The 17724-nt window shown below is 43.5% G+C and overlaps 1 protein-coding gene across 25 annotated transcripts in view; it reads left to right on the top strand.

Moving 5' to 3' along the window:
• The window catches only part of NCOR2 (nuclear receptor corepressor 2), a 511202-nt gene that overhangs the window by 117349 nt on the left and 376129 nt on the right, over positions 1-17724 (top strand). For 24 of the 25 annotated variants that reach the window (XM_077293242.1, XM_077293235.1, XM_077293237.1 and 21 more), the window contains one exon: positions 9513-9709. In XM_077293242.1, the coding sequence (XP_077149357.1) occupies positions 9605-9709 (105 nt within the window). In that variant the 5' untranslated portion in view covers positions 9513-9604. Of the gene's footprint in view, positions 1-9080; positions 9172-9512; positions 9710-17724 lie in introns of those variants that run through there. The other variant, XM_077293234.1, reaches the window with a different exon arrangement.

Below are 17724 nucleotides of genomic sequence, written 5' to 3'. Positions count from 1 at the left end.
CTATGGGATTAGTAATGAATAGGTGTCTTATAGACGCCCCCCCATTATTAACCTGTGGGCTTGATGTCACCTGACAATACAGAGGTGACATCAACCCCACATGCCACTGCTACAGGGCAAGTGGGAAGAGCGAGGCTAAGCTCTGGATTTGGCCGATGTGCCTTTTCTGGAGCAGCTGAAAGCTGATGTTTTTAGTCTGGGAGGGGCCAATATCCATTGCCCCTTCCTAGGCTATTAATATCAGCCCGCAATTGTCTGCCTAGCCTTTGCTGGTTAGACTTTATAGTTGGACCCTATGTCAATTTTTTTTTCTGGGGTCCCCTGTAAACTGGCCAGTAAAATCTACTCAAACATCTGTGATTTGAAATATAAGGTCCTGGCAACCTTTTGTCTATTGGCTCCTTCCCAGAATATTAACATAAGCCCTCAGCCGTCGGCTTTCCCTCTGGTTATTAAAATTATGCTGGAGCCCACACAATTATTTTTTCTTTTTTCATTTTTTCCTTTAACCCCTTTACCCCAAGGGTGGTTTGCACGTTAATGACCGGGCCAATTTTTACAATTCTGACCACTGTCCCTTTATGAGGTTATAACTCTGGAACGCTTCAACGGATCCCGGTGATTCTGACATTTTCTCGTGACATACTGTACTTCATGATAGTGGTAACATTTCTTTGATATTACCTGCGTTTATTTGTGAAAAAAACGGAAATTTGGCGAAAATTTTGCAATTTTCCAACTTTGAATTTTTATACAATTAAATCACAGAGATATATCACACAAAATACTTAATAACTAACATTTCCCACATGTCTACTTTACATAAGCACAATTTTGGAACCAAAATTTTTTTTGTTAGGGAGTTATTAGGGTTAAAAGTTGACCAGCAATTTCTCATTTTTACAACACCATTTTTTTTTAGGGACCACATCTCATTTGAAGTCATTTTGAGGGGTCTATATGATAGAAAATACCCAAGTGTGACACCATTCTAAAATCTGCACCCCTCAAGGTGCTCAAAACCACATTCAAGAAGTTTATTAACCCTTCAAGTGTTTCACAGGAATTTTTGGAATGTTTAAATAAAAATGAACATTTAACTTTTTTACACAAAAAATTTACTTCAGCTCCAATTTGTTTTATTTTACCAAGGGTAACAGGAGAAAATGGACCCCAAAAGTTGTTGTACAATTTGTCCTGAGTACGCCGATACCCCATATGTGGGGGTAAACCACTGTTTGGGCGCATGGCAGAGCTCGGAAGCGAAGGAGCGCCATTTGACTTTCCAATGCAAAATTGACTGGAATTGAGATAGGACGCCATGTTGCGTTTGGAGAGCCCTTGATGTGCCTAAACATTGAACCCCCCCACAAGTGACACCATTTTGGAAATAGACCCCCTAAGGAACTCCTCTAGATATGTTGTGAGAGCTTTGAACCCCCAAGTGTTTCACTACAGTTTATAACGCAGAGCCGTGAAAATAAAACAAACATTTTCCCCACAAAAATTATATTTTAGCCCCCAGTTTTGTATTTTTCCAAGGGAAACAGTGTAAATTGAACACCAAAAGTTGTTGTCCAATTTGTCCTGAGTACGCTGATATCCAATATGTGGGGGGGGAACCACCGTTTGGGGGCATGGCAGAGCTTGGAAGAGAAGGAGCGCCATTTGGAATCCAGACTTAGATGGATTGGTCTGCAGGCATCACGTTGCATTTGCAGAGCCCCTGATGTACCTAAACAGTAGAAACCCCCCCATAAGTGACCCCATATTGGAAACTAGACCATCCAAGGAACTTATCTAGATGTGTTGTGAGAACTTTGAACCCCCAAGTGTTTCACTACAGTTTATAACGCAGAGCCGTGAAAATAAAAAAATATATATTTTTTTTTACACAAAAATTATTTTTTAGCCCCCAGTTTTGTATTTTCCCAAGGGTAACAGGAGAAATTGGACCCAAAAGGTTGTTGTCCAATGTGTCCTGAGTACGCTGATATCCCATATGTTGGGGTAAACCCCTTTTTGTGCGCACGGGAGAGCTCGGAAGGGAAGGAGCACTGTTTTACTTTTTCAACGCAGAATTGGCTGGAATTGAGATCGAACGCAATGTCGCGTTTGGAGAGCCCCTGATGTGCCTAAACAGTGGAAACCCCCCAATTATACCTGAAACCCTAATCCAAACACACCCCTAACCCTAATCTCAACTGTAACCCCAACCACACCCCTAACCCTGACACACCCCTAACACTAATCCCAACCCTATTCCCAACCGTAAATGTAATCCTAACCCCAACCCTAACTTTAGCCCCAACCCTAACCCTAACTGTAGCCCTAGCCCTAACCCTAGCCCTAACCCTAGCCCTAACCCTAGCCCTAGCCTTAACCCTGGCCCTAACCCTAGCCCTAATGGGAAAATTGAAATAAATACATTTTTTAAAAATTTTCGTAACTAAGGGGGTGATGAAGGGGGGTTTGATTTACTATTTATAGCTCGTTTTCTAGCGGATTTTTGATTGGCAGCCTTCACACACTAAAAGACGCTTTTTATTGCAAAAAATGTTTTTGCGTTACCACATTTTGAGTGCTATAATTTTTCCGTATTTTGGTCAACAGTCATTTGAGGTCTTGTTTTTTGCGGGACGAGTTGAAGTTTTTATTTGTAACATTTTCGGGCACGTGACATTTTTTTTGTGAGGCAGAATGACCAAAAACCAGCTATTCATGAATTTCTTTTTTTGGGGGGGCGTTTATACCGTTTTGCGTTTGGTAAAATGGATAAAACAGTTTTATTCTTCAGGTCAGTACGATTACAGCGATACCTCATTTATATCATTTTTTTATGTTTTGGCGCTTTTATACGATAAAAACTATTTTATAGAAAAAATAATTATTTTTGCATCGCTTTATTCTGAGGACTATAACTTTTTTATTTTTTTGCTGATGCTGAATGGTGGCTCATTTTTTGCGGGACAAGATGATGTTTTCAGCGGTACCAAGGTTATTTATTTCCGTCTTTTTGATCGCGTGTTATTACACGGCGGTATGATAATAAAGCATTGTTTTTTGCCTCGTTTTTTTTTTTTAACGGTTTTCACTGAAGGGGTTAACTAGTGGGACAGTTTTATAGGTCGGGTTGTTACGGACGCGGCGATACTAAATATGTGTACTTTTATTGTTTTTTTGTTTTTGTTTTTTTAGCTAAAAGAATGTATTTATTGGAACAATATTTTTGTTTTATTTAGGAATTTTTTTTTCTTTTTACACATGTAAATTTTTTTTTTTACATTTTTATTTTGCCCCAGGGTGGGGCATCACAATAAAGTGACAGATCGCCAATCTGAGACTTTGCTGTGCACTGTGTCAGATCGGCGATCTGACGTGCACAGCTCCAGGCTTCCCGGCGCCTGCTCTGAGCAGGCGCTATGAAGCCACCTCCCTGCAGGACCCGGATGCAGCCCCGCAGGCATTTTGGATCCGGGGCTTGCAGGGAGGAGACGCTCGGTACAAGGTGAGCACATCGTCTTGTACCGATCGTCTCAGGGAAGCCCGAAGGAGTCCCCTCCCTGCGCGATGCTTCCCTATACCGCCGGAACACTGCGATCATGTTTGATCGCAGTGTGCCGGGTGTGGTCCGTGACCGCTCCTGGCACATAGTGCCGGATGTCAGCTGCGATAGTCAGCTGACACCCAGCCGCGATCGGCCACGCTCCCCCCGTGAGCGTGGCCGATCGCGCTGGATGTACTATTCCGTCCTTGGGAAGTAGGGCCCACCCCACATGGACGGAATAGTACGTCTAATGACAGAAAGGGGTTAAAATTAACAGTTGCTGTCTTGTTACATCCTATGTATGTTCCTTCTATTAATGCTCCTACAGAGGCTGGTGATAATGTATGTGTTTGTGTTTACTTATCGGCTTAGTAATGAGGGTGTCGGGCTGACACCTTTTCACTACTAAGCCTAGAGCTAGGTGTCAACTACAGCTGCTGGCACCAAGCCCTAATCCCATTACCCTGATGCTACTGCATCAGCATGAAAAAGGTGGTATTGAACCAAGAAATTACATCACAGATTTTTTTAAAAACGTATCTTTATTTTGCTCAATAAAGCATTCATTGCTGTACAAAAACGCATGCAAAGACGCATACAAAAACGTGCGTTTTTTTCATAGTCTTTTTCCTGCCGAGATGCAGATACCTTTCAGAAACTTCTGCAAGCAATTACTCAACATGCGCACATAGCCTAAAGGTATTAATGAAGACTAGTGATGAGCGAATATACTCGTTACTCAAGATTTCTCGAGCACGCTCTGGTGTCCTCCGAGTACATGTGGGGGTTGCTAGGCTTATGGCAGGCTACTAGGCAACCCACACATGTACTTATGCTGGCTAACAGATGTAAATCATTCAGCTGCGGCAAGAAAAACTTAATCTCCGAGCACTAAAAAATACTCGGAGAACACCCGAGCATGCTCGGGAAATCTCGAGTAATGAGTATATTCGCTCATCACTAATGAAGACGAGATTATTATATTAAGAGGTTAAAGAACATAAAGCCTCATGGTGGCCGCATCCTTAATACAATACAAATGTACGGTAATTCCGCAGGCAAAATGTGTCTTCTATTACACAGGTCAACAAAAAAAAATTTTTTTTCTGGTGTCCAAAATATTTTAATGAATTTGGGGTATTTTTGGGGTGCTGATTCTGAATATGCTATCAGTTTTGCCAGATTGGCTCAAGTTTTTGAGATTTTTGGTATCTTATTTATAGCACTTGTTGGTAAATGCGACGCATCATCTCATTAATTTCTTTGGATTAGTACTTGAACTGAGCAGTTCTCAATATAGTTTTGTGTTAATTAGTGTTCTAAAAGTTTGTTCATAGCTTGATTTTTGCACTAACTTTATGTTGTTGTCTGTTTTCCAGTGAAAAGCATGAACTCATCAAGAAGAAGTTGTCTTAACGATCCAGACTCATTCTGTTACATTTGTGGTGAATACACACTGCCAAAACATAGAAGAAACATAAGACTTCGTAAAAAAAAGTGTATTTTGCCTATTTTGGGGTTATGCTTGGGGACCAAGACAAGTTTTGGGCACCACACATAGTGTGCAAAGCATGTATCAAATTATTACGAAAATGGAGCAAAGGACAAAGAAAAAGCTTCAAATTTGGTGTTCCAATGGTGTGGAGAGAGCCAAAAAATCATCATGATGACTGTTATTTCTGTGCAGTGCAAGTGCAAGGATTCAATAAGCATAAGAAACGAAAATGGGAGTAACATGGAATCTGCAAGAAGGCCTGTCCCTCATTGTGAAGATGTGCCTGTACCTGTGTTTACCATAAATAACAGTCATCATGATGATTTTTTGGCTCTCTCCACACCATTGGAACACCAAATTTGAAGCTTTTTCTTTGTCCTTTGCTCCATTTTCGTAATAATTCGATACATGCTTTGCACACTATGTGTGGTACCCAAAACTTGTCTTGGTCCCCAAGCATAACCCCAAAATAGGCAAAATACACTTTTTTTTACGAAGTCTGTTATGTTTCTTCTATGTTTTGGCAGTGTGTATTCACCACAAATGTAACAGAATGAGTCTGGATCGTTAAGACAACTTCTTCTTGATGAGTTCATGCTTTTCACTGGAAAACAGACAACAACATAAAGTTAGTGCAAAAATCAAGCTATGAACAAACTTTTAGAACACTAATTAACACAAAACTATATTGAGAACTGCTCAGTTCAAGTACTAATCCAAAGAAATTAATGAGATGATGCGTTGCATTTACCAACAAGTGCTATAAATAAGATACCAAAAATCTCAAAAACTTGAGCCAATCTGGCAAAACTGATGACATATTCAGAATCAGCACCCCAAAAATACCCTAAATTCGATGAAATATCTTTGGCACCAAAAATGCTGTTGACCAGTGTTATAGTTCCTGAGCAGGGTTGGATCAACCAGGTACGTGGAGAGTATGATGAAGACAAGTGCAGGCTGGGCTGTAGAGTGGTAAACAAACCAATGCTATTCAGTGTCAAAGTACTTGGTGAGTGCTTACCCCTGGACTACCTATTGAACCCGTTCAATGCCCAGGTGGCGAGCATTTTTATTTGTACATTTTTACAGTGTCTTCAGTAAAATGGCGCCAGAGATCACGGTATTCACACGCCCTGACTCCGGCACCCTCTTATTAAGTATTACAGTGTACGCATAGCAGTGCACATATGCCCACATGCTCTGGCCATAATGGCGATGGCGATGGCGATGGCCGGTGCGTGCACACTGCTATGTTGAAAATGTAGTAGAATTCCTAAATTAAATGGTGTTGGAATCAACGCGTGCACATCCTGCGATATCCAACGTGTATTCAATAATATGTTGCCGTAGTGCAGTATAAGCACACGCTGACTCCAATGCTATGCACATCCCGACTTCGGACAGAAGGATGCATCCACCGTTATATAGAAAATTGGGAAAGACACGGCCTCCCATCTCTCCCGTATTCCTCTGGTCAATACTGTAGAAGTAGTAATCATGCAGGATAGTTTTTGAGCATACCAGGCCTTCTGCTAGCTGCACTCGCTTCCCACATGATTAAACCAGCACTGAAATTTCTCCTTGCTATGATGATCATGCTAGTGATCAGTGTGGGTCCTAACAATGGGATCCCGAGTGACACCCATCCTATAGATATATCATAAATCATAAAACCCTTTAAAGGGAACCTGTTACCCCCAAAATCGAAGGTGAGCCAAGCCCACCCGCATCAGGGGCTTATCTACAGCATTCTGGAATGCTGTAGATAAGCCCCCGATGTATCCTTAAGGGTATGTGCACATGTTGCGGATTTCTTGCAGAAATTTCCTGAAGAAAACCGGAAATTTTCTGCAAGAAATCCGCGTTTTTTTTCCGTTTTTTTCGCGTTTTTTTAGCATTCTGCAAGCGTAATTAGCTTGCAGAATGCTAAAGTTTTCCAAGCGATCTGTAGCATCGCTTGGAAAACTGACTGACAAGTTGGTCACACTTGTCAAACATAGCGTTTGACAAGTGTGACCAACTTTTTACTATAGATGCAGCTTATGCAGCATCTATAGTAAAAGATAGAATGTTTAAAAATAATAAAAAAAATAAAAAATGCTTATACTCACCCAGACATCTCCTCACCGGCGTCCGTTCCTCTTCCTATAGCTGGTCTGTGCGCACAGGACCTTCCGTGACGTCACGGTCACGTGAGCGGTCACATGACCGCTCACGACCAATCACAGGACAGTGACGTCATCGGCAAGGTCTTTCACCGCACACCAGCTACAGGAACCGAAGCGGCAGCGTGCAGCTGAGAGGCGGGAAGACATCGAGGGTGAGTATAGGACTGTTTTTTATTTTAATTCTTATTTTTTTACCAATTATATGGTGCCCAGTGCGTGGAGGAGAGTCTCCTCTCCTCCACCCTGGGTACCAACCGCACATAATCTGCTTACTTCCCGCATCGTGTGCACAGCCCCGTGCGGGAAGTAAGCAGATCAATGGACCCCTAGGTGTGCGGAATCCCCTGCAATTCCGCATTTTAATGAACATGTTGCTTTTTTTTCCGCGATGCGATTTTTTCGCGGAAAAAAAGGCTACATTTGCACAAAAAATGCGGAATACACTTAAAATAATAGGAGGCATATGTAAGCGTTTTTTTCGCGTTTTTATCACGTTTTTATAGCGAAAAAAACGCAAAAAATACTTAACGTGTGCACATGGCCTAAAGATGACAAAAAGAGGTTAGATTATACTCACCCAGGGGTGGTCCCAGTCTGGTCCAATGGGTGTCGCTGTCCGGTCCGGCACCTCCCATCTTCATCAGATGACGTCCTCTTCTTGTCTTCACGCTGCGGCTCCGGCGCAGGCGTACATTACCCTGTTGAGGCCAGAGCAAAGTACTGCAGTGCGCAGGCGCCGGGCCTCTTACCTTTCCCGGCGTCTACGCACTGCAGTACTTTGCTCCGCCCTCAACAGGGCAAAGTACGCCGGAGCCACAGCGTGAAGACAAGAAGAGGATGTCATCTGATGAAGATAGGAGGCACCGGACCGGACAGCGACACCCATTGGACCAGACCGGGACCGCCCCAGGTGAGTATATTATAACCTCTTTTTCTCATCTTTTAGTTTACATCGGGGGCTTATCTACAGCATTCCAGAATGCTGTAAATAAGCCCCTGATGCTGGTGGGCTTAGCTCACCTTCGATTTTGGGGTTGACAGGTTCCCTTTAAAGCAGTTGTAGGAAAAAGACTTGTACAGACACCAACTAAATTTTGTGAAGAGTAAGCTGCTGCCCGACAGCACTGGCATCTGCCGTTCTGTATAAACAGAGAATCAAGAACTTTGATGTGCGATATTCCTGATCCTTACTCCCTTGGCATCGGTGATAGGCCGGGCTCTAGAGGTGGCTTTGGCACTGGTAGCAGCTGGTCTGGGTAAGGGAGGCAGTTTGGGGTCCCAGGATTCTTAAAGTGTATTTTCTCTGAAATGCCGGAGCGTTGGCTGGTTGCGGCAGCATGGAGTTTGTCATTGTTGTTTTGTTTTTTTTTGTAGCTATTGTAGATCTCCATCTGCAATGAAAGGGGTCCTGAGGAGGTGCATAGTAGTGATTTCTCTAGAAAGTTTTTGCTCGTTGACAAACAGATCCTGTTTTTGCTTTGCATTCATTATTAGGCCTGGTGTTTCTTTAAGTTTGCCTGAATCAGTGGATGTACAAGTTCCAGCGGAAAGCACAGTGATTAAGAAAGCACATTATTGCTTAGTCTAGTGGCAGTATCTGTGAGCTGTAGATAAAGCAACAGTTTATATGCATCTCCTGATCTGCGGTTCAAGGAAAGAACCTTCCCCTCCCCCACGTTGGTTTCACACCCCAGCTTCTGACATCAGTGTTAGGGCACATGTAGCTGCTCACAGAACGGAAGCTATGACAAGTGTACAGTGCTGCAGTTTGACCAGAGGCGCACGAGTATGGGAGCTCCAAGGTGCAGATACATGATATATGAGGAAGTCTACAGACTCCACCTGAGTGTTTATCTGGGAGGAGAGGCTGACCTTTTTGCATGACTTAACACCTAGAAGAGACATGTCTGTGGGTCACGGGTGATTAGTAAATACAGTTTTTGTGCCTGGATGTTTCGGTATGTATGAAAATGTGGGCAATGCTGAACATCTTTTGTGTGCAGTTTACATTTTCCTTTACTGGGCAGGAAAACCTTCTTCACCATTGTGGCTGAAATGGTGCAGGGATCTGTGGCTGTCCTGCTGTTGTGAAACTACAACTCTCATCATGATCTGACGTCCTCATGTTACAGAACACTGAATAATAACCAAAGACGTTCTATGCAATTCTGTTGCCTTGTATCTAGGAGGAAGGGGGTACTTACAACAATCAGAACGTATCGTTATGGGCATAACATTGGTTGGATACTCTGAAGATACTTGGTTAACACTTTCTTTTGTATTATTCTTTCTTTTTCAGACATGCAGTGATACAACCAAAGTCATCCCATGATCCTCTCTGGTCTCCTATCCCTTTATTAAGATAATCGAGTTCACGTCTACTGGCTCAGTATGTCTGGTTCTACCCAGCCGGCTACACAAAGCAGGAGGGCTGCCGAAGCCCGATACACTCCACATGCTATATCCTACCCAATCCAGTTGTCCCGTGCACATACGGTAAGACCTGGTAAAGTTTTATTTATATTGGGTTATGTTCTCTTTTTTTATAGAGGAGATCCTTGTTTCAAGTAGAAATTGTCCACAAAGAATCTGTGCGGATAATACACCATGGCCTTGTTTGTAGCAATGGATTATTGTTCTCAGTGCGTGCCAAGTAATGCTAAAAGGAGTTGTCTTAAGCTAATAGTCTGCAATCATTCTATGTGACTGCAGACTTGTGAGTACTCACATCACACGTACTGCGAGCTGTCGGGATTCTCTGGTGGCGGGCGTGTGATAGTATGTGATTTACATACATGCGGTCACATACCAACTAGATGGGCGCCGCCTCGTTCAATGCAAGTGTATTGAGCAAGGCTGGAGACAGTGTACTAAGAATGTGGCTGGAAGTATGCACATCACATATGTGGTCACCCGACTGCCCACTGCTCACACAGTGACTGCAGGCTTGAAGCTTAAGCCTAGACAACCCCTTTAATTGCCCCAGTAACACCACTGCAGGAGAACTAAACATGCTGATCAGAGTGTCCCATAAAAAGGTAACTCCGTGATCAACTTACGGTACCATCTAGGCGCCCTCCTACCTATCCAAAGTGAATAACCCCTTTAAGAAATGACATAAGATTTCCATTATTAGGATTTCTTCACACATTACATTTTTGGCTTGTTTTTTTTCCCCACACATTTGCTGGTACTGTGAAGTTGAGTGCTTTTCCCCACATTTTTCAAAGTGAATGAGATTTCTGAAATGTCATGTCATGCACACACTGCTTAGTCTTTCCTTCATGATTTTTTTCAGTGGTTTTCACCCATGCCAAAAAAAAAAAAACCCCATGAAAAATGCACATAAAATATACATAAAGAACACAGCGTTTCTCCTGCCAACACTCTGTTTTGTGCAGAAAAAAAAAAATCTGCAAGTACTCAACTTCAAGTAGAATCTCTCTATTGACTTTGGTAGCCACAAGTTTCTGTTCACTGGAGCGTTCACTGGCCGGGTCCAAGAACGCCATACAATTGTTTTCCGCAGTTTAAAAAACAAATATCCCAAGAAGTATGCATTTTTACAGCTCCACACTGCATAGGTAAAAACCTGTTTGCTGCACTTTGATATTCACTAAGGAATGGCATGGCCAGTTTAGAGTCGGGCTCTGCTGTACAGACAGCATGCTGGGTACAGTACACCTGGGCCTTATCTCCCCACGGCCCTTTTACTCTCACACATCCCTTTGATGTCTTTTCTTCATTTCTTTTCACATCTGTTTGATGTTGTTTGTTTAAGATAACGTTTGTTTCCTATGTCCGGAGATAAGGAAACAGTTCTCTTTTTCTCTGTAATAATTGATGTTGTTTTATAATGAGATCACAAAACTTGAGTTTATTTTGTACTACTTTAAGGTCCCCATGTACATTAGATTGCAGACAGCCACACGATCTCCATCTCCCTTACACCGTCCCGTACGCTAGTGTGAGACCGGCCTGAGATGCGTCCAAAACGCTGCTATTCCAGATCGTGGGCACATACCCTAAGATCTAGGGGCACCCTTGATTATGTAAAATAGTTGATATCCACTTTTGGTACCTAAATTCACTTATGGCCAATGGGACATAATAAAAAAACAAACCTGCTATAATACTTAATAACCTATGATTATACTGTACATACCTTCCTTATAGACGGTAATATTAGGTGTAATGGATGACGCATCAGATGGCCAGGAAACCTTCTAGTTTTGTTTTAAGACCTGTTTATAATGTACAAGTTAAAAACTTTACATATTCCATGTGATTTTTCCAATAATTATTGCTATTGGCGACAAATTCAGGAAATATGTATATCTCTCTCACCTGTTGCTAGGCAACAACTTGTACTTCCCTCCGCCTGTGGGTTTCAGGTTCTCTTATCGATTTTATTACTTTTTTTTTTTGTCGGCCTTTGTTCATTGATGATTGTCATGTGGTGAGAATACTATCATTATAACTAGGATTAGTGAATGACTTTGCAGTGTATTGTATATGCACTATATGCTCCATTATACTCCTATTTTAACGTTCTCAGACATTATTATAGCATCCTAGCATGTTAGAGCTGGAAGGGACCTCCAGGGTTATCGTGTCCAACCCCCTGCTCAATGCAGGATTTACTAAACCATCTCAGATGTCTGTCCAGCTTCTGTTTGAGGACGTCCATTGAAGGAGAACTCTTAAATCACACAGCCCTTCCTTTGAGGTGTCCAACCCCAGTCTCCTGCGTGACAGGCGGGATACTTACCACTATACTAACGAGGATTGACTATACATTACTGGTATACTGTACAGATAATTATTACACTACGTGCTTGTAGATTGTAAATGGATGAGTAGGTGATGGGCCTAAAATCCCAACTCAACCAGATAATTTATTCACCAAAACACATGATCAACCAGACTTGGACACATGTTCCTATTTCACATATACAGAGAAGAAATTAAGTACAGTGTTTTGCGGATTATAAGACGCATCCCAAATTTTGAAGAGAAAAATATATAAAAAAAGCTTTTTTTAATGAAACGATGGTGCTTCTTACAATCCAGGCGTCTTATTGCTTACCAGGGTTGGTGGCTGCGGTGATGCGGCATTCCTGGGTCGCTGCTGGTGTTCGGTGGTGCAGGCCGCAGTGGAGCAGGATCGCTGTTGGAGGAGGCAAGAGTGGCGCTGTGGGTGTTCGGTGGTGCGGGGGCTCCGCCAACATTTTGTGAAAGCCCAGAGCCCCCACACTGTTTACTGTGCGGTGGACTCCGGGAAAATGGCTGCCAAGGCGGCACATGCGTAAATTGAAATCTTGGCGCTGAGATCTCAGCTCCAGAGATCTTGGTGCTGAGATCTCCATCTGCGCCTGCTCCGCATCTGCAGCCATTTTTCTGGAGACATTGCGTAGAGGCAGGCGAGGATGGAGATCTTGGCTTTTGTCCATCTGCCGAGTGAGAAGTCGGACCCCGGAAGAAGAATGGTGGTCACCACCAGGGCCGGACTGGCCATAGGGCACTTCTGGCAAATGCCAGAAGGGCCGGTGCCAGTGGTGGGCCGCTCAATCCGCCGCCCCCGCCGTCGCATTCAACTATACCGGCGTATAGACGCCGGTACAGTTGAATGCAATGATGGAGGAGAGAGCGTCTACAGACGCTCCTCTCCCATCATTCCCCGCTCTGCCTCTGACACTGCGGGTGCGCGATGATGTGATATCATCGCGCACCTGCTGTGTCCCGGGCAGACTGCAGCTGCTGAGACAGGAGCAGGAACCAGGAAGCAACGCTGGGCACGAGGAGAGGTGAGGAGAGTTTTTTTTTTTTCTGGACTGTGGGGCCATTCTCGGAGGAGGGGAGGGGAGGAAGAGAAGAGATGTGGGCTGTATATAGTTCTCTGTGGGCTGTGCTCTGTGCTGTATACTGCTGTGGGCTGTATATAGTTCTCTGTGGGCTGTGCTCTGTGCTGTATACTGCTGTGGGCTGTATATAGTTCTCTGGGCTGTGCTCTGTGCTGTATACTGCTGTGGGCTGTATATAGCTCTCTGTGGGCTGTGCTCTGTGCTGTATACTACTGTGGGCTGTATATAGTACTCTGTGGGCTGTGCTCTGTACTGTATACTGCTGTGGGCTGTATATAGTTCTCTGTGGGCTGTGCTCTGTGCTGTATACTACTGTGGGCTGTATATAGTACTCTGTGGGCTGTGCTCTGTGCTGTATACTGCTGTGGGCTGTATATAGTTCTCTGTGGGCTGTGCTCTGTGCTGTATACTACTGTGGGCTGTATATAGTACTCTGTGGGCTGTGCTCTGTGCTGTATACTGCTGTGGGCTGTATATAGTTCTCTGTGGGCTGTGCTCTGTGCTGTATACTACTGTGGGCTGTATATAGTACTCTGGGCTGTGCTCTGTGCTGTATACTGCTGTGGGCTGTATATAGTTCTCTGTGGGCTGTGCTCTGTGCTGTATACTACTGTGGGCTGTATATAGTACTCTGTGGGCTGTGCTCTGTGCTGTATACTGCTGTGGGCTGTATATAGCTCTCTGTGGGCTGTGCTCTGTGCTGTATACTACTGTGGGTTGTATATAGCTCTCTGTGGGCTGTACTCTGTGCTGTATACTACTGTGGGCTGTATATAGCTCTCTGGGCTGTGCTGTATACTGCTGTGTGCTCTGTGCTATATATAGTACTCTGTGGGCTGTGCTCTGTGCTGTATACTACTGTGTGCTATATATAGTTCTCTGGGCTGTGCTCTGTGCTGTATACTACTGTGTGCTCTGTGCTATATATAGTACTCTGTGGGCTGTGCTCTGTGCTGTATACTACTGTGTGCTATATATAGTTCTCTGGGCTGTGCTCTGTGCTGTATACTACTGTGGGCTGTATATAGTACTCTGGGCTGTGCTATGTGCTGTATACTGCTGTGGGCTGTATATAGCTCTCTGTGGGCTGTGCTCTGTGCTGTATACTACTGTGGGTTGTATATAGCTCTCTGTGGGCTGTACTCTGTGCTGTATACTACTGTGGGCTGTATATAGCTCTCTGTGGGCTGTGCTGTATACTGCTGTGTGCTCTGTGCTATATATAGTACTCTGTGGGCTGTGCTCTGTGCTGTATACTACTGTGTGCTATATATAGTTCTCTGGGCTGTGCTCTGTGCTGTATACTACTGTGTGCTCTGTGCTATATATAGTACTCTGTGGGCTGTGCTCTGTGCTGTATACTACTGTGTGCTATATATAGTTCTCTGGGCTGTGCTCTGTGCTGTATACTACTGTGGGCTGTGCTCTGTGCTGTATACTACTGTGGGCTGTATATAGTACTCTGTGGGCTGTGCTCTGTGCTGTATACTACTGTGGGCTGTATATAGTTATCTGTGGGCTGTGCTCTGTGCTGTATGCTACTGTGGGCTGTATATAGTTCTCTGTGGGCTGTGCTCTGTGCTGTATATAGTTCTCTGTGGGCTGTGCTCTGTGCTGTATACTACTGTGGGCTGTATATAGTTCTCTGTGGGCTGTGCTTTGTGCTGTATACTACTGTGGGCTGTATATAGTTCTCTGTGGGCTGTGCTCTGTGCTGTATACTACTGTGTGCTGTATATAGTACTCTGTGGGCTGTGCTGTATATAGTACTCTGTGGGCTGTGCTGTATATAGTACTCTGTGGGCTGTGCTGTGTATAGTACTCTGTGGGCTGTGCTGTGTATAGTACTCTGTGGGCTGTGCTGTATATAGTACTCTCTGGGCTGTGCTGTATATAGTACTCTCTGGGCTGTGCTGTATATAGTACTCTGTGGGCTGTGCTGTATATAGTACTCTGTGGGCTGTGCTGTGTATAGTACTCTGTGGGCTGTGCTGTATATAGTACTCTGTGGGCTGTGCTGTATATAGTACTCTCTGGGCTGTGCTTTATATAGTACTCTGGGCTGTGCTGTATATAGTACTCTGGGCTGTGCTTTATATAGTTCTCTGTGGGCTGTGCTGTATATAGTTCTCTGTGGGCTGTGCTGTATATAGTTCTCTGTGGGCTGTGCTGTATATATTACTTTGTGGGCTGTGCTGTATATATTACTTTGTGGGCTGTGCTGTATATATTACTCTGTGGGCTGTGCTGTATACTACTGTGTGGACTGTGCTGTATACTTCTACGTGGGCTGTGCTGTATACTACTGTGTGGTCTGTGCTGTATACTACTGTGTGGTCTGTGCTGAATACTGCTGTGTGGGCTGTGTTATCTACTACGCGAGCTGTGCTATAGTATGCAGGCTGTGCTGTATACTATGCGGTTTGTGCTATATAATATGCGGGCTTTGCTATATACTATGGGGAGTATATTATATTCTATGGGGGAGGCCATGTTATGTACTATGTGGCTATGTTATATACTATTGTGGGGGTATATTATATTCTATGGGGGAGGCTGCGTTATATACTATGGGGGGCTGCATTATATTCTATGGGGGGCTACATTATATATTATGGGGAGGTGGGCTGTATTATATTCTATGGGGGTTACATACTCTGGGGTGGCTGCATTATACTCTGTGGGGTGGCTGCATTATACTCTGGGGTGGCTGCATTATACTCTGGGGTGGCTGCATTATACTCTGGGGTGGCTGCATTATACTATATGTGGGCTGCATTATACTGTATCGAGGACTATGGGGAATACGTTATACTATATGAAGAACTATGGGGTGCATTATACTATGGGAAGTGAATTGTACTACATGGATGACTGTGGCGGTGCATTATACTATATGGAGCACTATGAGGATTGTATTATGCTATATGGAGGACTATGAGGATTGTATTATGCTATATGGAGGACTATGAGGAGTGTATTATACTATGTGGAGGACTGAGCAGTGTATTTTAATATATGGAGGACTATAGGGAGTGTATTATACTATATGGAGGACTATGGAGCACATTATAATATATGGAGGACTATGGGGTGTATTTTACTAAACAAGTAAAATGCTGCATATTCGGATTGTTTTTGCTGGAACAAAAAGCCTTGTTGTCAGCAGCACATTGCCAGTGTAAACTGTAGATGTGCTGCTGAAAACATGATACTGTATGGTGATCTGTTAGTGATCTATTAGTGATCGTTCTGTCTCATCATTATTCCTCAGCTGGTGGAAAGAGGCCGGGAAACAAGCGTTGAACAACTTCAGTATTGTCGATCAAACTCGTTTAGCGGCCTGAACTCAGCGCACGTAAATACAACAGAAAGGCTTCTGTGTGATGTGCAATATGTTAGCATTTGGGGCCCCATTTTAAACTTTACCTAGGGCCCCACTTTGCCTAAAACCGGCCCTGCCTACAAGTGTACAAAGATATTATACAGTCACCATGTGACAAGTGGGCCTGTGTAACTTCAAATGCCAGGGCTGAATTTTAGTCCCAGTCCGGCCCTGGTCACCACCGTACCACCACTGCATGACCACCGCAACACCCGCAGCTCCGGGACCGCAGCATCTGTAAGAACAGTGTTCGGTTTATAGGATGCACCCCTATTTCCCCCCAATTTTGGGGATCATAAAAGTGCGTCTTATAATCCGAAAAATACGGTATTTGATACACTGACGATTTTGCAAGTTTTCCCACCTACAAAGAATGGAGAGGTCTGTAATTTTTATCATAGGTACACTTCAACTCTGAAAGACATAATCTAAAAAAAAAATCCCAAAAATCACATTGTATGATTTTTACATACTTATTTCCTGCAATCAACTGTAAATTTATTATTTGATACAATAGAAAAGCAGAAATTAATATTTGGTACTGAAACCTTTGCAATTACAGAGGTCATACGTTTCCTGTTTTTCTTGACCAAGTTTTGCTGGAAAGCACCCCCAAAGTATGAGTTCCCCCACCATGCTTCACAGTTGGGATGGTGTTTTTGGGGTTGTACTTATCCTTCTTCTCCAAACTTGGCGAATGGAGTTGTTACCAAAAAGTTCTATTTTGGTCTAATGTGACCACATGACCTCTCATGCCTCCTCTGGATCATCCAGATGGCCATTGGACGAACTTTAAACGTGCCTTGACAGCTGCTGGAGCCAGCAGGGTGACGTAGTGTGTTTTTAATCATAATGTTTGAGATACTGGAGAGAGGCAGGAATTAGAAGGATGGGTCAGCTACTGGGTCAAGGGGGACTTAAGTCATTCGTGGAGTTACAAACAGAATTCCAGTTATCACATTTAAATTTATATCATTATAAAAGAATTCAGCATGTGTATCAGTCGCAATGTCGGAGAAAACTTACTGAGATCCAGATATCACACTGGCTTCCATTTTGGAGAACAGCGGGACAGGGGGCAATTTCAGGAGTGTATAGAGATTTATTGTTTACCTTTCTAGTCAAGCATCCCATCAAGTCTAGAGTGAAATGGGAAGCTGAATTGGGAGAGATAAATGATGATAGATGGGAATCTATTTTAGATTATGTGACTAAGATCCTTATGAGTGAGCCTGGGAGAATGTCTCAATTATATGTGATTC

Source organism: Ranitomeya variabilis, chromosome 1 (genome assembly GCF_051348905.1).
Source record: "Ranitomeya variabilis isolate aRanVar5 chromosome 1, aRanVar5.hap1, whole genome shotgun sequence".
Lineage (NCBI taxonomy): Eukaryota > Metazoa > Chordata > Amphibia > Anura > Dendrobatidae > Ranitomeya > Ranitomeya variabilis.
This window is presented reverse-complemented; position numbering and strand designations above follow the sequence as displayed.